This window comes from Coffea eugenioides, chromosome 2 (assembly GCF_003713205.1).
Source record: "Coffea eugenioides isolate CCC68of chromosome 2, Ceug_1.0, whole genome shotgun sequence".
NCBI lineage: Eukaryota > Viridiplantae > Streptophyta > Magnoliopsida > Gentianales > Rubiaceae > Coffea > Coffea eugenioides.
This window is the reverse complement of record NC_040036.1, coordinates 2,588,355-2,608,771: the sequence shown is the minus strand read 5'-3', so window position 1 is coordinate 2,608,771 and position 20,417 is coordinate 2,588,355. Positions and strand designations below refer to the sequence as shown.

General features: G+C 37.1%; 2 protein-coding genes across 3 annotated transcripts; one reads left to right on the top strand and one right to left on the bottom strand.

The window, feature by feature from the left end:
* The first annotated feature begins 2,596 nt into the window (after positions 1–2,596).
* LOC113760542 (trichohyalin) lies at positions 2,597–7,883 on the top strand. Of its 2 annotated transcripts, none has more exons than XM_027303171.1 (8): positions 2,597–2,759; positions 2,891–3,091; positions 3,157–3,279; positions 3,483–3,520; positions 3,600–3,708; positions 4,050–5,924; positions 7,130–7,239; positions 7,366–7,883. In XM_027303171.1, the coding sequence occupies exons 1-8, from the start codon at positions 2,685–2,687 to the stop codon at positions 7,607–7,609; spliced, it is 2,775 nt and encodes a 924-aa protein (XP_027158972.1). In that variant the 5' UTR covers positions 2,597–2,684; the 3' UTR covers positions 7,610–7,883. The 2 variants fall into 2 exon arrangements, with proteins under 2 accessions (XP_027158972.1, XP_027158971.1); XM_027303170.1 differs by having other exon boundaries at positions 4,050–5,945.
* Positions 7,884–8,218: 335 nt separating this feature from the next.
* On the bottom strand, positions 8,219–18,748 carry LOC113762877 (protein SHORTAGE IN CHIASMATA 1). The gene is made up of 8 exons (XM_027306503.1): positions 18,356–18,748; positions 17,511–17,603; positions 17,343–17,414; positions 14,731–16,727; positions 13,496–13,707; positions 12,204–12,706; positions 8,794–10,431; positions 8,219–8,720 (listed from the first exon to the last, which is right to left on the bottom strand). Exons 1-8 carry the CDS (start codon positions 18,746–18,748, stop codon positions 8,619–8,621), a joined length of 5,010 nt encoding a protein of 1,669 aa, XP_027162304.1. The 3' UTR covers positions 8,219–8,618.
* Between the last annotated feature and the right edge of the window lie 1,669 nt (positions 18,749–20,417).

Sequence of the window (20,417 nt, the reverse complement as noted above, 5' to 3'; positions counted from 1 at the left end):
CTACAAAATTCCGGCCGCATTTGATAAGTGTGTTTTTTTGGTGTTTATTTAAAATTTTATAGTAATTTATTGAAAAAATTATAAAATTTTTTTAGATATTTTGAAGTGTATAATTTTTGAAAAAGTTTTTTAAAATTACTGTAATTAAAGTTGTTAAAAAACTTACAGGAAACAAACTTAGCCAAAAACTTGTTTGTCAAACAAAGCCTCCATTACTCGAATAAGTCCGGAGCGTTACCTTTCAACTCGAAAGTGAAGATGGAACTGGAATCTTCTTTATTCTCCAAATATCAAGTGAATTCTTTGTCAATCAAAGTGAAGTGCTATGGATAGTATCCAACAGCGCTGGATCAATTAGCTGAATTCCCAGCAAATAAAGAAACCCCGTATCCTTCTCATACCGACGAAATGCGTAATTTTCAAGGCAGCGTAGTGCTGCATTATCACTTTCAGCCAGCGATGATTGGCGTCTTCTGCAGCCACTGGCAACCAAAGGCCACCCGACTCAAAACACGAGAGGCCGCTTCAATTAAAATGCAATTTAAGTTCGTCATTAATGCCGTACCCAGAAGCAAATTACCCGACTATTGAATCAATCAGACATTTGATCAGCCCGAGTGTAATCGGGCCAGATGACTTCAACTCCAGTCTCGAGTTCCATGCTCATGTTAACCCCTAGACTCGTCGAGACCAGAGAGCCACTGATCCTGGCACGAAGCTCACGCTGTAAGGTTAAATTACCGAGTGTAGATATTAAACCAAAGTCAAAAGTTCGGAAAATTCAAAAGAAACTGGTTGAGCAGCGCGCATTGATTCCGTTTTAGGCCACCAGCTTTTAAAAATTCCAAATCGTAATAATTACTCGTAATCCAATATGCCATTTTCTCTGGATGTTATATTTTAGTACATTAATTAATCATTATGGTCATCCAATAAAATGTAGCATTCATTATAGTTAATTTCGTGTTCAAGAGATAAGAGTTAGTACAATACTACTGTTATTTGCAAAGCCATTTCGTGGGGTTAAATTGTTGATAAATGAATAATTTCGAAGCTGTTTCTTTCTTTCTCATTTTCTTTGCCATCCATGCTTTTTCTCCTGCGTCAACGTAGAAGACCTTTTGCAAGGAAGATGATGCGATCATGTGCATCATCTGAACTGAAACCCGTACTTTGGTGAAATATCATTAGGAAATTAATACTTCAAGGCTGCTTTGATTATGCGCATTCTGCAATTCAGCCATATCCAAATACAATTTACAACTCCGTCTTACTAATATATTTACGTCTCAAGCGGCATACGTTCTCCCTCGCACGTACATGTACACATGAGATGGCACATGCATTCACGTGAACAATTTAAAAGCGGGGAGGGTGAAGTGGCGACAGGCGGTGGTGGGCCGAGATTGGAGCGACCGCGGCGAAAATGAAAATGGTTAGAGAGGATGGTGGTAGAAAAGGAAAATGGGTGTATGTTTTTTAATATTTTGGATTGTGTTTTTTTGTTATAACTTTTAGGGTGTTTTAACAAGTTACTGTATCTAAAGTTGAAGAAAAACTTTGTCTGAAACCAGCAAAAAAGCATGGATGCCAAATAGCACTATTCTCTAGTGTTAAAGATTTTTTTGTCTCATCTTTTATCTCACTCCCCATCTCACCTTTCATTATATTATCATTTTTTCTTCATAAACATTCTATTTCAATTCTATTTTGTTTTCTTAAGTTCCAATAACTAACAATAGGGTAAACAACAAATTATAAATGACTAAAAAATATATAAAATGCCAGAGTAAAATAAAATTTTTATGAATTTTCTGTTGTATTTTTTGTTTTTTGGATCATATACCAGCAAAAATGCGTTGTACCATAAGGCCCATTACTGCAATACTTCATTCCATTTTGCTGCCAATGAAAAGTTGGGACATAGCCATTACGTTGACACCTTCCCCAGTGACAAGGTTGCCAGCTTTAGCCCCCACCACCGACGTTTGCGCACTGTTCGGGGCCTGCCTTTCTTCTTTTTCTAATTTATTTTTGTTGTTTTACTAGAACTTTTGGCTTCTGCAGCTGTGCTGGTGTATTGTGGCAGCTCATATGTAGGAGCCGCTCGACTTTCAAGCCACAAATAGACATTTTAAGCACTCTGTCGTCAGATGACTCATAAGAAAGCTCTACTTTGGAACCAATTAGAATTTAGAAATCAACACGCAAAACAGTTGACTTAAGATGATCAGCAGCAGCACAAGAAATAATCTTACAGCTCTCTACGTCAGTACCACGTGAAGGCAAATAAGGAAATGCTCAACAAATATTTTAAGTAGTTTTGTACCTTAGATCTTTTTGGTAACACTGTGCATGAAATTTGAGTGCCATTGGGATACATTAATTAGTGTGTTTGTAAGCAGACGTATTGACTTTTCATAATGTTGCTTCTAAAATTTCAGGCAATGCAAGCCATTACATTTTATTCCAGCATTTGACTCTTTGTTTCCAACTTCCACCCTTTTTTCATTTTTATTTTTTTTATGGAGGTGTGGAGTGGAGCGGAATTATACGTGCAAACTTCCACCCAAAGAATAGCATCTGACCTCTTAACTCAAAGGATCGCGCACAGTTCTATTCACGGTACAAGAATAACATAAAGGGAGATAATCAAAGTTACACTAACCTGACAGTTGGGGAAAATGTTCAAATCTGCAACATGGAGAAGTGAAAGGAAGATCAAAACTGTCTTCAAAATGCAGTTTCAGGCAACACAGGTATGTTTTCAAGAAAGTGTAAACAGATTCTTCTACTTTTCTGTTTCTGTCACATCTTAGAGAAGAAGTTCTTGTTTGACTGTATTCTAAAAATCTCACCATCCTTGCTCAATTTTGATTAATATTCTCAGGTGCCACGTCTAAAAGCAAAAACGCTGGCGATTTCTTTGGTTCCAGCTGATGTCGGAAGGCCAACTGTGAGATTAGGAAAATCTTCAATTCGTGAAGGAACCTGTTCATGGGAAAGTCCTGTATATGAGACTGTGAAATTAGTCAAAGAGACAAAAACAGGAAAATTCAGAGGAAAAATCTACCATTTCATTGTCTCAGCAGTAAGTAAATACAATTTTCTTTCTCTCTATTGGAAATCTTTCACGAATTACCCACATCCTTGCAGGGATCATCCAAAGCAGGTCTCCTGGGAGAAGCATCAATTGATTTTGTGGATTTCTTGGAAGCCACATATCCTGTAATGGTATCTCTACCCATTGAAGCGACAAATTCAGGTGCAATTTTGCATGTGAGTTCTCTCTCTGTGTTAACATGCCACAACTACCACTTTCAATCCCTGTTATGATGAGAGCCTGTGAAATCTGATGATATCAGCGCAATTCCCAGATCCCACACCACAAACAAATCCATGCAAACATGACCGTAACACTAAGCTCATATACTATAGTACATACGAATTCCACGCACCATTAAACATTGTGTCCATGACAGGTTACCATTCAGAAGCTGGAACGAACTCTTGATGAAAGGTATGCACATCATCTTGTCTTCCACTTGAAAATTTATTTATGAAGTCAGATTAGAGAGTGCTTCATCTTGGAAATGCAGATACATAGAGGAAAACGAAAGTCCAACGACCGATTATCACAATGGGATTTTGGAGATGCAACTTCTAGACTCTGAAAACTCACAGAAGACAAACCTTGAATTTACTGAAGTAAGGTCTCAAATACTCCACCCCATCTAAGGTCACATAGTGACAGAGAAACATATAAGAGTACAGAAGTTAAAACTTCATAATCATCAAACTGGAAAGAAAGGAAAAGGTATCTTTTCCACAATGTCAAGATCATAAGAGCTTAGATAATTTGCACATCAACTATTTGATTATGATATGAGGTCACTTTGATTGAATAAATGTTGCTCTACGTTGACATCAACTTTGATAAATAAAACCTACATAGTTGGGAATTCCTAATTTCGCTCAATCATGCTGAGGTCCAGTTTAAGAGTATAAGCAAAACCATTTGTTATCTAAAATTTTCAATTATTCCACAGGGGGAACAACCCAACAGAATAACATCTCAATACCCAGAGCAAAATGGCAGTGTTGAGGATACTCGATTTGATGATGCTAGTGCTTATCCGGTATGCTTGAATACTGCAGATAATTGGCCTGAAAAGTTCTCCTTGGATGCCGATCCCCCAGGACATGTGTACCAGAGATATTCAGATAAATTATTCAAGGACACTTCAGATGAAGGTGTAATTGACACTACAACAAGTCTACGGGAGAAATATGCAAGAGACAGAATACAAGAAGGTTCTAACGATGTTGGAAGGCTGAACACTAGAATCAAAATGTTGGAAAGGCAGGGAGAAGTTTCAGAACTGGAATTACAATCCCTAAGAAGGCAAATGGCAAAGGAAAGCAGGAACGTAAAGGAATTATCGGAACAAATTGTTGCCCTGAAAAAGGAAAGGGACATACTGAAAAAAGAATGTGAGCAGCTCAAGTCTTCACCAAAAGGCATAGATCAGGAGGAAATCTCAAACAACTCAGGCACGGAAACCAAAAATGTCAGTGAAATATCTGAACAAATCAAGCAACAACTACATCGTGAGAAGCATTTAAGTAAAAAGTTGAGGTCTCAGCTGCAGAAGACAGAAGACTCAAATTCAGAACTGATTCTTGCTGTAAGAGACCTAAAAGAGGTCTTAAGTAGAAAAGATAAGGAAATAGCTCATCTGGCAGGCCAAATACAGGCCAACCAAAATGAAGTAACATTAGAACTTGAAGAAACTAATGAAGAGCACAATAAAGCGGATGAAGTAGAACTCCTGAAACAGGAAAGAGCGAATCTATTTGTTGAAATGGAGATCTCCAGGAAAGAGAAAGAAGAACTAAAAAGGTGCATTCAACAGCTTACATTGGACTATGAGAATCTAAAGAAGGAAAAGGCGGCTGTTTACTCTGATTTGGAGCAAAAACAGGGAGCAATGATGGAAATACAACACGAGTACTTGCTTTCCACGAGAACTGTGAAGCAACTCAAAGAAGAAACCAAAAACCAGGCAATACTGTACTCAGAATATTTGACTATAATAGATGAGCTCAAAACCAAAGTTCAACGTCTGGAGGAAGAACTCGAGAAGGAGGCAAAGTATTTTGAAGATAACTTGACAGCAGCTGGCAGGGCCATGGTTGAGCAGGAGCAAAGGGCCATACAAGCAGAGGAAGCATTAACAAAGGCTAACTGGAGTAATACCAAAGAAACAGAGCATCTTAGGGAAGAGCTCAAAAGAAAATCTGAAGAATTGATATCCAAGATCGATGAGAATGAGAAACTAACTGCGCAGGCAGTTGCCGAAGGCAACCAACTTCGTATGCACAGCAAATTTCTTGAGAAATTACTTCAGAAAGCGAATGATGAGATCCAACTAACCAAAAATGAATATGAAAGAAAACTCCTAGATCTTTCGAAAGGAATCCATCTGGAAGCACAAAGCATGGGGATGGTATCACAAAGAGTTGATGGTGCCAAAGCAAATGATGTGAAAGCAAACAATAGGGAGGATGGAGGGTTAAAACATGAGAAACCTGCACACTCTCAAGCAACATATGAGATAGGCACAATGATAAATGACAAGGAGCAAAGGAAGAGGGAATATGGTGACTCAAAGATGCTGCAGAAATGGACTGAAGAAAAAGAAGAGTTGGAAAGAGAACTTCTTCTGGTGAAGATGGAAGCTGAAAAGTTAATAGAGGAAAATATTACCTTGAGGAATCTGATTGATGAGAAGAGGCAAAGAGATGAGATCTTACATCCAGAGGTGGAAAAACTAGTAATTCGGTATGATAAATCGAAATGTTCTTCACAAGAAATGAAGTTGGAGAATAGGGACTTGAAGAAACACGTGTCCAAACTACAGGGAGACCCAAATAAGAAGAAGGTAAAGATTAGCACAAATAGAGAACTAAATAGGAGTAGATATGGACTTATTCAAATGTCTAAGCATGTACACAATGTGAATGAATCAACTAGGTCCATAATCAACTAAGACATCCTGGATTATGAAGACAATAATTGAGCGTGAACCATGGCTTAATTAGTAGCCAAAAAGATGAAGACTGCACACATATGCATCATAAATAGGTACAATGAAGTTAAGAACCATAGCTATATAAAATTCCTTACCGCAAAGTACAGCACTAAGGCATCTGATATATAGGTTCACAACCACACAAGCACTGTTTAACATATTATACTTTATAGCTTATTTGATTAGGTTGCATTGTATTCCAACAAGTGGTTTGAATAACTAGCAGATAACAGGCTCTAACAACCCAAAATTGAGATTCTTACTATTTTATCCATTTACTGAAAGTAATTAGCATGTACCAAGTATTCACATTTTTTTGTATGTATTCTGGCCTTGTTTTACAACCAACATACAAAACTGCAATCTGCGAATTTTTAAATGGCAGAAATGATGTTGCTATATACACTGGAGAACAGCAGAATCAAAGTAAGGATGCATCTATTAGATCTATTCAAACAGATTATTATCTTGGTTACTTCACAACTATGCCAGAAGTATTTTTTGCTTTTGTTTATGTGTGGACATACCTGATGCTTATATGGAAACATGCAAATTGGTGAACATATAGATAAAAACACGTACACCCACACATACATACACCCATACACACACAGACACATATATGCACATAAATTCTAACTAGTAGCTAAAAATTTGCTGAAGTGAAGGTCATGAAAATGTTCCTTCAGGTTTAAAACCTGGATTAAGAACTGTAGTCCAGGGACTTCCAACAAAAGAGTTTTAAGTTATTTTAATAGTTTCCTATCAAAGAAGTAACCACTTTCTCAACGCAAGCATTGTCCAGGAAACTATTATCAATTGTTGGACAAGATTCTACCTGGGTAATCAATTGCAGTCACAATCCATATATAGAAATCATAATTGCTTAATCATCTAGTCTGAAATCCTCATGAGTAATTTCCATTATCTAAGGCACCAAAACATCAGTGCTTCTTCATACAGGATCTTGAGATATGTGGTAGTAATCCATGAATCAGAAGGTAACTAAGGGCACTGCTGATCTTGATGTACAGGAGACTAAACCAGTTAAGGATGTTGTCATGTGTGATAAAACACCTGAAGAAGGGATGCACAGTTTGGGCATGTTAAAAAGCAATGAGTCAGAAATTGCAAAATCTCAAAGGTAATTTGGCACAACTCATTGACCGCAAGATTTAAAGCTTTTTATCTGAGATAATTCTGCCTCCCACCATGCATTCATGAGTAAGACATGCAACTGAAGATATTGAACTACCTGCCTTTTCCACAGAGATCAAATTAGCTCACAAAGAGAGCTGAACCTGGGTAATCACCATGCCAACCACATCGCTGATCTGGCCGAATTTTCAAGCGAAGTAACTTTCCTAAAGGAACTGAACACACATATGGCACTTGAACTAAAAGAGATGCAAGAAAGATATTCAGAAATGAGTCTCAAATTTGCAGAGGTAGAAGGAGAAAGGCAACAACTTGTTATGACATTACGCAACCTAAAGAATGGAAAGAAGACATAGTGTTCTGTCATAGTAAGTCTTCTATGTAACTTATCCCTGAGTAAGAAACAATAATTAGTAGGACGCATCTACCAGTTTCTAGGCCAGGAAGTATGCATACTGAGGCACATTCTTTCAGCATTTTCCTCATCTATGTCCATTTTCCTTAACAGACAGGAATAAAGCAATCCTAAACTAAATGCCTGAATGAGTTAGCCACAGAGTTTTAAACTTTTCCTTCTAATATTCAACAAAATCAGGACATGCATCAGCATCAACTCCCAGAGACAAATTAGATCTGTACTTGCAGGTAAAAATGTATAGCGTATTTAGAACTGGATATAGTATCAAAGATCAACTTAGATCACACTATAAAGAAAAGGACAAAATTTAGATCCAATTAAAGTTAGAATGAGTCTCGTTCTCTCCAACTCTCACAAACCAGTGGCTCAAAAAACCTAAAAGAAAATAAAATTCTTAAATAGATGATGAGCATGGGGAGCAGAGACAAGGATCAAGCACCCAGTTTAAAGATAAAATTTATCTTCTCAGAAACTTCCAGTTCCTTTAAACTCAATGCCATTAAGCATCTTATAGTGTCCAAGAAAACAAGGGATACTTCATCGGGAGGGTTGTACGAGGCCAAGGACCAAGAGTGCTACTGAATTTTGAAATTAACTGTCATTCCTTTCTTTAACTGACCTTCTCAACTAAGAAACAAAATAAATGCAAAAGAAAAACACCAAGATAAAAGGAACCACACTTCTGCAGATTTGCCTTTGATAAGTGGGCCCTCTACCAAACCCTGAGTTGGTTTTACCTGGGACAGAGTAGAAAGGTGTGCCAAATAAATGGTCCAACAGTTGAATCCAATGTATTCTGCAATTAACCTGATTCTAGTAACTGCTAGCACTGAGTACAGCATCTCTTCATTAGAGCTACACACAGCCTACATGCCCGTCAACATTGTGATTCCTTAATAAGCTAACCTGTTGTCTAAATACCCGCATCCTGTCAGTACTTGCCATTGTCATAGTTGCTGCATAATTTTTCTGCTCAAAGTAGAAGAATTCTTATCACTCCAGGTAAGCTTACTCTGCCCTCCCTTACCAATTGTTGTGAAAGATAGAGTCTGCATCAGTTAACTAGTTAGGAGTATTACTATGCAATTTAGATGAAATCCACATACTTCAAAGTTAACTCACTCGCTTTGCTCTCTTGTCTACTGGAGTCCAAGCGGGAAGGATTGAATGTGAAGCTTTCTCATTCTTGGGTAGAGATGATGGTTTTACCAATTGCTTTTGTCTCCTTTGTTCAATCGATTTTTTCGAACCACCAATATTTTGGTACTTGTAATATTCAAGAATAGATGGGCTTTTCCTCTTACTGGCATTTGATTTGTTCGTGGACGACCCAAGAGGAGGAGGAGATATGCCGGGTGGAAGAGATTGCTGACGTGTTCTACTTTTTTCCTTGATTCTATTTAGGAACTCCACAGTCCAAGGCGACTCCCTTAGTGGTGTTTGACCAGAGTGAATGGCATCCCATAGAGGTGTCCCACCACAATGAGCACTATCTTTTTCTTGCATTCGCTGGTTATAGGAATCTATTGCAGTTTTTTGTTGCATGCTGTCATGCAAGAGCCCCTTTTGGTGCATAGGAGAAAACTTGTGGATGTCAGGACAGTAGTCTGGAGCATTTTTATTTTTTCTCATTGAGTTATATTCATTAGTACTTTGACAAATCCAGACATCCAAGTCAGAGTCAATTTCAGCAGAAGTTGGGAAGTTAGCAAGGCCGCTTGAACCAAATGATAGTTTTCTTGTGGTTCTAGACATACCTGTTGCCCAGTCCTTGTTCACATCATGAGGTGAGAAACTTAAAGAGTTCAACTCTGGAATTTCTTTTCTCAACATTGCAGCGAGATTAGTATCAATAACTTCACCTTTTAAATCCTCCTGCTGATTTCCGGATTTCTCTTTCCCAAGTCTATGAGATCTGTTCCTTGCAGCCATATGCAATATCTCTTCTACACCAAAATTCATGTTGTGCTGAAGATATTTTGGTTTTTGACTCTCTTCTAATTTAGGAGGACCTTCAGTCATTCCAAATGCATAATTCCTCATCATATTTGCCTCCACTTTCTTCCTTTCACAAAAAAATTTATCATCAAAGGTTAAACCAGGTTTTCCACACTCATCAATTATCTCAGAATTTTCTGACATCCAAATATTGCGTGGGGCAGATGCTCTTGGAGGACTCAATCTAACATCTGGAAATAGTGTAGGGGACTCAAAATGGCATAATTCATTTTCATAGATGTTAAATTTGGGATGATCGTCAGTGCATTTCCTCTTCTTTGTTTCAGAGTTGCTTCCTGGTTGAATCCTACCAGGAACATATGATACTGATGAGGAGCTATCAGTCATTCCAGATTTAGAATCCTCTCGCTCCCCATATTGACACAAAAGACCAAGTAAAGCAACACTTTCATGAGGAATTTTATGCTTCTGAACTGCATGAATCCTACAGTCATGTGACCATTCTAAAAAGTCAATTAGTGAGCTGCCAGAAGTCAATATGGCATGAGCTGAAAGAGGATTTATTGAAGGAAATGCAGTAAGAAAGGATTCTGCTAGACTTTCTGAGTCAGGCATTTTGGGATACAGGCCTCTGGTGAGCTTGATTACAGCTTCAATGCAGGATAGTATAATCTCATCTGTCATAACAGAAGAATAAGAACAAAAGATCTGCAAATCAATTCCCAGGCTAGCTGCAGCAGCATACAGCTTGTCTGATGATTCCATGACGCCAGCCAGGAAATGTCTTTCCCCCTCAAATACCTAATAAAACAAATAGAAAAGAACAATATGTTCAAATGCATTGTTAGACGCTATAACAGAATATTGCGGAAAAAGGCCCAACAATATATGAAACATATATAACAATTCACATCAGCCTTTTGATAATTTCGTAATATATAATAGAGAAGAACAGAACTAAATTGTAAGCTCTTAAATTGTTTTTGTGACTTGTCATTACGAGTGACTTATTCTTGTGAGACAGAATATAAAGTACTTGAAATACAATGAGATATCATCTCTCACTAAAGTCTTTTGAGGTATAAGCAAACAAAGTCACCCACTAAACAGACAAAATATGCTCTTAAATAAGAGTATACTGTTTGATCGAAAGATTTGCATTACCTGTAATAATCCTGTATTTTACTTTCCTTTTATGATAGATGTGATGTGTTAAACTTTTACTAATGCTTGAACATTTTTGGCTTCCTCTTAAACTGGATTGAGCGTAGTTCACTACTTCAACCCATCGTTGCTTGAAGTTTGTTTAATTAGTGAAGTGCGCAATGGCATTCAACAAAAAAGATGTGGTTAATAATATGTATATTGCTAGGTTTCATAACATTGCATAATAGCACCTACTGTAAGTCTACTTCCCCCAACACTCAAAGGAAAATATTTCACAAACAGAAAAGCTTGATGAGCAGTGTTTATTTTTTTGGTCACAGAAAAGAAAAGTTTCAAAAAAACTGACGAAACAGTTAAGGAAAATTCAAGCAGGTTTTGAACCTAGAATTTGGGATGAAACACAATCTATGCTGCTATTTATCTGTCTCTTGCATGTTGGAAGCTCAGCTCAAAAATCAATTGATAAACATGTGCCAAACTTGTTTAGCTAACTTCATATCCAAACCAAGTTGTAACTCTTACGGAGTACAGATTTTAGCTCATGAAATCAACACTATAGTACAAATGTAAATAATGATAACATAAACACTTGCCAACATTTTATTCCTATAATCATAAGCTAAAACTTCAGACAAACAAGCTAATGTTCCAAGATGTTTATAGTTGGTTCCTTGTCAAGTTAGTGCAGTATTTATCCTCAACTCCATTCATTAATCAATCAGAAGAAAGCTAAAACAAGCAGAACAGTGTCATCCAGATCACTTAAATGCTAAAGCCCTTCTAGTTTGTTGGAAGTGGCGTTGGGGGAAGCCTAGCAAAGTCAAATGCATTTTTCATTATGAAAATCCAAACAAGTAACCAATAAGCCATCAAGCAGCTAAAGGTGTATTTAGAGGTGATGCCAACATCATAAGCCCTCCAACAAAAATCCTGCAGCCTACCTTGGCTCCAGACTTTGTAGACTATCATAAAGACATTTGAATAAGAAAGTATTTTCAACATTGTTGATACCTAGAAGAGTTAACTGGAACCAGCAGAAATAAAAGAAATAGTGCACTGAAAAGCTCATTTATAAATGTATATATCTGGCATGTAATAAGCTACCTCTTAGTGCAATATGCAATTCATTGCTGATATACAAGCCCATTCTGATCAGATTGAGATGATTAATATGTTCATGATGCAAAATCCTATTTCATGGTACATATCCTTCATCTGACAAGATATGCAAAATGCCAGATCCTATCAGTGTACAATTAACTTATTCTCCGACATCAAATCATGAATTCCTGCATACTGTCCAACAAACAGGTGTATTCTAACCCTAAATAGCAAATACTTAATGAAATGTATCTACACAAAGCAATAGTTTCCAGTGTTCCTAAAAGCATAGGTAGGATACTTACCAGAATGCAGCTGCTGAAAGCATAACTTAATGATGTTAAAATACTGGCTGCTATATTCTCAACATATAAGGATAGGCAAGAAAATGCCTCATCAGGAGCAGAAGATTTCTTTCTAATGTTCTTTAAGTCGTACCATGCAAGGCAATTTGCAGCATCAAGTACAACATCAACCGGTAGATTTAGGTCACGCTCTACAACTTGTGCTCCCCCTTTCTCCAGTGCAAGAATCTTTTGGTATGTGCTTCTCCTGGAAATTACCATTTCCTTATCAAAATTTTTAGTGTTAACTACAACTATGTCAGGAAAGGAAGGTGCGTTTGTGGGGATCTCTTTTGATTCCATAGCCAATGAGACAGAATGCAAAGGCTTCAGATGGCACTCTTGACCTCCAACTACAGCTTCAACTGGGACTTTGTTGTGGTTCTCCTCAAGAGGTACAAAATTCAGCAGGTCCTCCATCTTATTGTTGCTCTCATTCAACACCAGATTAACATGAAGATGACCTTTCTGGCAATGAGATCAATATGAGAAGATAACTATGTGAATCTACAATGTTTTTATGATATAATAGAATTACAATAATGAATTGCAAGGAGGTAGCATCCTGACAACAATGATTTTAAAGACTTTAACATAATAATTTACCGTCACTAAAATGAAAAGATTATACACGCTCATCAAAAAAAGAAAATATAACTTTAGAGTGAATCAAAGACATGGCAGATCCATGTGATTCCAGATACAATATGCATGCCAACAATTACAAATTCATCAAATGGTTATGTCAAACCCCCAGCATGACAACCTCAAAGAAGAATACACCTCCTTAATTCTATTTTCCAGCTACCAGCAATCATATAGCAAAATACCACCAATTATGCAATTACTCATTGACTGCCAAAAAGAACACCCAGACCACTGACAATAGTGATTTCACATGTCGGATCAAGTATCTAAATGTAAGCCAAACAAAAAGTAACAAGTTCTTGAAATTTTTCATTGCCAATCAACTTCTAGTGGTAAGTCACAAATCTCTTTTCTACCAAAACAACATATCAAGCACTGCTTATCTAGCAAAGTGAATTAGAAAGAAAATTATAAAAGCATTTTGATATGGATCACTGCATTATATCAAGAAGAGCATGGGCTTTCTTATTAAATGACATCATGCTAGCTTTTCTGAATGCCTATATCATATCCTCTTCGGAAGATAACTAAAGAACAACTACATGTGACAGAGAAAGATCAGTCAAAGAGATTAACAACATCTTCCCAAGCATCAAAAAAGAGACTTGCCATTGTACTGCCCCTGCTCTTGGGCATGTCAACACCGCAACAAATTGCTTTAGGAATTCCTGATTCCTCCAGCTTCACCTTGAGGAAATAAAGACAAGGACCACGATCTAATTTCGAGGAGATGCTGCTGACTCTAGATGATTCATGCGAACCACCATATTCCAGGATAACACCAAATTTGTCATATGGAAATGATGCAGAAAAATACCTAGAAGGTCCACAACAACATATTATCTACTGCTTTAAAATTCTTTGCAAGTCTATGACATTTCTTAGTGCCTTGATCCAAACCAAAAGAACTATAAACTTCAAATATAATAGAACAGAAACATGATTGCTTTATATATGATCTCAGATAAAACAGCAGGTCTTCGCCCAGTGCACCCATTAGGTTCCATGAAGTTACATAAGATTAGTTACACCTGAACAACTTACAACACCCCACCTTGATCTGCTACATCTGACATTAGCATTGCGTGCTAGGTCTAATTGCTAGACTACAAATGCTTCAGCCACCAACAAAGCATTAGGGGGAAAAAATTCTAAATGCAGTGAAACTCATGGGCCTATTTCCATTATGGCAATCTTTTAACCCTTCTACTTCAAGTTTAGAAACATCCTGGCAATATTTACAAACAAAATATTTTGCATTACAAAGAGGGATAAAGAACTCTCATGATATTGATGAAACCAGTTCTTATTAATACTATAAATGGTTTTATCATTGAACTGCAAAGACAAGCAACTTACAGTATTATTTTGGATCAAATGGATCTTCCTCCCCTGTCCTATTAATATAAACTTCAGGAACAGATCTAGCATGAGATGTCAAAATACCGTTAAACACGAGATGATGGATCTTCTAACACCTAGCAGACTGTTACACAGCATTGCTATGATGAATAATCTATTCTTTAATCACCTATGGACAATGGTATACAATAACCACCAAGCTAATGATGCATAAATATCAAAAATGGGTGACATTTTTGTTATCGCCTGAAAATGCCCTGTATCTATGGTTATTTATGGAACTCATTACTCAGTTAAGCACAAGCTTATCTTAATATTAGCCTAGTCATGTGCAGTTTGAGCCATTAAGACTGAACTTAAAAAGATAGTAATACAGATGCCAAATACTTCAGCACCAAGGAACATCAACTTGTTATCATAGTAAGTTTATGGAAACATCTATGGTACCAAATCTTGTTCATGCAACAACATTACTTACTCGTGAGATACTAAACAGCAATCTGCTTGAGAGATCATACTCGTAGGATCAGCAAAGCCATTTATTTTATCCTGTTTGCAAGTATTTGTCCAAAAATTTTGTGATTCATTGTATGATATCTTCATTGAAGTCAATAATCTCTTTAATGGCCACCAATAAACTGGCTCTGCAACAATTAATACTTTGAGACCATTCTCACTCAAACTTGACTCAAGTACTTGTTGAACAACAGAAAGTGATGGGTGGAATTTGGTTATTTCTTTTTCCGCCTGTTCGCACATATTCTGAATCAAGTTCTGGAGGAAGCTGAATCTTGATTTTAAGCCCTGAAGGTTAGTAGACAAATTGTGGATGTATAGCTGAGCAGCATGCAAACCATAGTAGCACAAGTACCAAGCCATCTGTTTAATTGCACTGAGAGCCACCAATGACATGATATTTTCATTAGCAAGAGAAGGAGTTCCTGGCGCACTGATCTTCTTAATGCGGTCCATTATTTCTTCTTTCCGCACCCGAAGGAAAGAAATGTCATCCAGATCTTGATAGGGGTAGAGATCCTTTATCAATTCAGCATCACTCAGTAAGATTCCCAGAAAACTTTTCTGGAAATTATCAATAAGTGACAAAATTTCATTTGACAATTCTACTTGGAGCATCTTGATATTCCATTTCTGCAACGGCGCCTGATTAACATCACGTGCAGGAAGAGAATCACCAGAATGAACCACAGGTAGCACTGTGTCTTTAAAAATGGAGCTTTCATGAGGTTTACACTTTTTCCTTCCTCCACCACACTCATGATGAGAGTTCAAAAGGAAATCCATTTCATTAAATTCTGTTGTAGTTTCAACATTAACATTGACCTGTGCAGCCCCGTTCTTAGATTGTATCTCTCCAGTTATTCCCTTTCTTTCATCTTCATTCAGCTGTGTTTGAGAAGCCACTTCTTCATGAGAGATTGGAGGTAAAGAAATGCCATGTAAATTTATTTGCAATATTTCCTTGTTTTCTCCCAAATTTGGTTCATCAATAATGCCACCTGAGAGGACACAGTCCAACTGTAGCATCCTGTTATCGATGCTGTCCAATGTAAAATCAATGCTGTATGTGTCTATCTCTTCAAATGCCTTCCAACAGGAAGAATATCTACTAGAATTCCAGTAATCTTCCTCGAAAAAATGCCAGTCTAAATACAGACAGTCAAATGTAGAGGCTGATTCTGGCTCCAAGGCAGAAAATACTTTCTCAACCACTGACACCACTGAAACCGGCTTTTGGCAGTCCAAAAGAATGGGCACAGGCAATGATCTAAAAGCATCATCAACAAGAATGAGATCATTACAAGCAATTAAGTCATCAAAATTCTTAAACTTCATTGCTTCACTAAACATTAGGTCACATTCCTCTGCTGTGCGCTTTATTGCTAAACAATAGAAGACTTCAATGAAGTTATACAGATCTAAGTCAGTGAACTGAAATTCCTCAAATAGAACTAAGTTCCTTGAAAAATTGGATATATCCTGAGAGGTTTTGTGATGTGATAACAACATATGCCCAACATCTGGATCTTCTTTGTCAATAACGAAATCAATTTCTTCAAGGAAATTTGAGCACCCCACCCCTATTTCAGGGTGGTGCATTACTGAACAATGATTTGACAGATACACAAGTAAGTCAAATTCTTTAAAATCCAAATGCACCTTGTCGTTACTTGCTATCTCATCTTCTTGTATCCATTTTTGAGACTCAATATTTTTGAAAATTATAAGTTCATTCTTCATGGCTATGTCATTGAAAATACCCAGGCTTGCCTCATCAATTTCGAAAACAGGAAATTTTTGTACACAAGAACCAAGTTGTCCCCTAGTAGAACCAGAATCTTCCAAGAGATCAGCTTTTTGTTCCATAAAGTACTCTCTTGAGATATCATCAACTGAATAGACTGCTTGGTGAATTTCAAAAAAATCCTGCATCCTGAGTTCAAGATTGGGCATATCCTGAAAGAATGATGCAAATGCCAAGGCATAATAAGTATAATTTGACCAGACATTCAACTGTCAGACCTCCAACTTTGTCCACATTACATGAGACAATTCTTAAATATATAGTGACAAGAAGGAAAAATAACTGCAAAACCTGGAGTAGACCTTCCTATTTGTTATTCGACGTTTGTCAATTATACCCTTATAATTAACTTCGGGCGCACTTAATGAATAACAGCTTTTCTATTAAAAGTTAGTAGAGAGCAAGGTCCTACTCTGCTTCTCCACCTTCAAATTCTCTAGATAAAGCTATAACGCACCCATTCTAAATAACACAGCCACACATGCAAAGTGACCATTCCTACGACAAAAAACAGACTATAGTTTCCTGAAGATTCTATTGCCTAACCTGCACTAATGTTTAATTTGCCTTTGCGCCACCCAAAAGTGAAATTACATAGCTCAAACAGATGCAGAAAAAAATTATATACCTATACACCGCTATCTGGTAATGTTTAATTTGCCTTTGTGCCACCCAAAAGTGAAATTACATAGCTCAAAACAGAAGCAGAAAAAAAATTATATATCTATACTCAGGTATCTGGTAAGGGAAGAAGTTTAAATCCGTACCACATTACTCACAAGCTGGGGAATATCAGAAAAAATTTTCACGTTCTCCTTCTGAGGCTGAAGATCATATTTCTGATGGAAATAAACCATAAAAAGAAAATAGAACATTTCAATCACTTTATATACATATTACAGAAAGTAAGCAGCGTGCCAAATGGAGAAATTAACCATTTGAAAGAACAATTTGACCTCTGGAATTTCAAACTGGAAGATATTGAGATTATTGGTTCCCTTAATGTCAGAAGCGATGTCATCTTTCTCCTGAAATAACATGAACCATTCTATAGATAATGTCTTGAACAGAATTAAGTAATGAGGAAAGCATCTAGTAATTTTAAGTACATCAACCTTTAATAATTTATCTCCAGGATTATCCATCCCCTCCTTTCCATTATACAACACATTGTTGCATTCTTGCAAATCAAAAGATATGTATAGGATTAAGTTCATCAAACAAAAGGCAGTAGAAAGTTGAAATAAGCTTTTATGAGTTTTAGCACATTGAAATGCTTCGCCGTAGAAGATCAAAAGTGGAAAGCATAACTCGTAGTCACAAAATCTACTTCCCCGCAAAGATAATCAATTTTAACAGCGAAATACACAGCATTTTAAAACATTAGTTAATATGAAGACTAATAAATCCACTTGAATAATTCCAGTAATTCTATAACAATTCATCATGAAGAGATCCACAGAAGCAGTTAAAAAAATGAAAAAAAAATATTTCATGTGCCAAATGAGCCTTTTCTGAAAAATCTTTTAATCAGACAAATCATTAGAAGGCATAAGACCATGTCATCATGCTCCAGAATTCGTAAGAGAGAGAGAGAGAGATCGCAAATTTTATTTTAAAAAAAAGCTTAAAAAATGTTATTGCTGCAAATCGCAGCATCACCACGGGAAAATCCTGTTGTAATATAGTAAGATTCCCTTACACTGCATAGACATTTGCTCATCACGCTTCAGAGCTTCACATCATTATCAAAATACCACAAAAATACAGTATCACATACTTCAACAAGAAGAGAAACAGCTGATCGTGCTTGGTGAATAATAGAATTCACCTGCGAAGCATCAACCTCGAGCATAAAATCAGCACAAAAACTCTGCGGTTCACGAGAGCAAGCTGTTCCAGTGAAGGATAGATCATCTGTGGAATCTCCGATTTCTGCAGCATTGATCAATTGCGGAAGGACATTGGATAAGAACTTGTTGAGAGAGGTTCCTATCGGCAATTTCTCGATTTCAAGAGATACGCTGAGGGGGGAAATGTCGTCGAAGCACCGCTGAAGGTGTTGGTGAATTGAGGTGTAGGACGGAGGAAGGTGTGGGGGAGAACAATGGAGAAATTCTAGGGTTTCGGTGGCGGAGTTGAAGCAATCGGCGGGGAGGAATCGAGTGCGCATGTCACGTTGTTTACAAACTACGAGTGAAAAAAAGAAGGAAAAAGGGAGTGAGAGTGAGAGAGAAGTAGATGATGCAGGCCTGCAGGGTCCTGAGCCTAACGGGTGGGGTTCTTTGATTTGAAAATGCTTTTGGCGGTTAGATGAGCGGGTCTTTTATACTGGTGAAGCGTGGGCTTTCATCATAATTGGGCACTCTAGCAGGAGGTTTTGAAGCCGGAGTTCCGCCCAAAGGCCAAAACGAGCTCTGGTAAACTTTTAAGACTGCAGCAAAAGATGGTGTTGCAACCGTCCAAGCTTTTGACTTTCAGGGTGCGGAATGCAAATGAGGTGACTTAATTCTAATACGAGCATGATTCCTTTTTTTTTTTGGATAAAAATAATAATTTCATTAAATATCTTTTTACAAAGTTGTACAATTTAATTTATAATGAATTACAACATATTTAAAAGAATGTATATTTCTCATCAAAAAAACAAAAACGAAAAGACTGTTTAGCATTCCTGCCCCGCCAAAAATTTGGGATAATTTCAGATACCTCCCTTGAGGTTTCTGACAGTTTCACTCCCCTCCCCTGTGGTTTCAATAATACCACAAACCTCCCTTGTCAGATTGTAAGGTCCCATTTCTTAAGTCATTGGTGCCAAAAAGACTTAAATACCCTCACAAGTTTGCTAATATTTCGTGATTATCTGAAAAAATTTAGTTAAGTTAGTTATAAACACAATTAATGTAATTAACGAAAAATTAGAGTCCTAACAAGCAATATAGAAAGGGGCCTTCAGCAAAATGGCACCAAACTTAGGCGCCATGGTCTGATTGACATAACAGCTTGATAGGCACGGAACATATAGAAGCAAGAAACTTACTTTGTTCCCGCCATTGTTGAGATATAGCAACTGAGGTTGATGGTTGACAAACAAAGCTCTTGATTCTCGTTAAGAAAGCTCTTGGCAAACAAACTGAAGAGTCTCTTAGCTCATTAAGAAAAATTTACCAGGTAAGTGTTTAAGATTTCATACTCTGTTTCAATATGATATTGGCAGCTTGTGATGATTTGGTTGTTGTTTGTGTAAGCTTGATACATGTTTGCTTATGATTTTCTGGTTTGTCATGTGACTTGGTTTGCTAAGCCTCTACCAGATTATGCTTACTTGATTCTAAATTTCTCGTCTGACTGGGGTTGTTTGATATAATTAGATGCCAAACCTCAGTACTTAGAAAGCTTATGCTTGCTCTGTAACTTCAGCAACCAATGTTGCAAGATGGTTAATATTGTAGCTAATATTTTCTGTAACTTCAATAACTAATATTGTAACTTCAGTAGCTTTTGATTGTCTATTGTAGGATGGTTATCACCGATGTTCATGATATTGTGCTCCATTTTATGGGAAGAAAAGTAAGAGTGGCTAAGGTAGATCCCAAGAGTTACTTGTAACTTTTTATGATTGTCTTACCGGAGGAAGGTAAATTGTCTCACAGTTCATGGCTGCTTGATACATTGTAGAGTTATTGTCGCCTTCTTGAATATTTTATCAATTCTTCTTTGCTGTTGTCTCCAACCTCAGCATCCCAGGCACAGCTGCTTGTGCAACCTGTTGCAGTTGGTCTGTCTATTGGGTTGTTTCCTGTTCCTAAGGACCCTGAAGTGTTTGTTCGTATGATGCAGTC

Bases quoted from the DNA above. Each gene is read 5' to 3' on its own strand.
- LOC113760542 (XM_027303170.1), top strand. From the start codon at position 2,685: ATGTTCAAATCTGCAACATGGAGAAGTGAAAGGAAGATCAAAACTGTC. The intron at 5,946-7,129 runs GTAAAGATTAGC...CTTGATGTACAG, and splicing joins GAGACCCAAATAAGAAGAAG to GAGACTAAACCAGTTAAGGA. The intron at 7,240-7,365 runs GTAATTTGGCAC...CCTTTTCCACAG, and splicing joins GAAATTGCAAAATCTCAAAG to AGATCAAATTAGCTCACAAA.
- LOC113762877 (XM_027306503.1), bottom strand. From the start codon at position 18,748: ATGCGCACTCGATTCCTCCCCGCCGATTGCTTCAACTCCGCCACCGAA. The intron at 10,432-12,203 runs GTAAGTATCCTA...TTGTTTTATTAG, and splicing joins CTTTCAGCAGCTGCATTCTG to GTATTTGAGGGGGAAAGACA. The intron at 8,721-8,793 runs GTGAGTTAACTT...TAACTGATGCAG, and splicing joins TAGACAAGAGAGCAAAGCGA to ACTCTATCTTTCACAACAAT.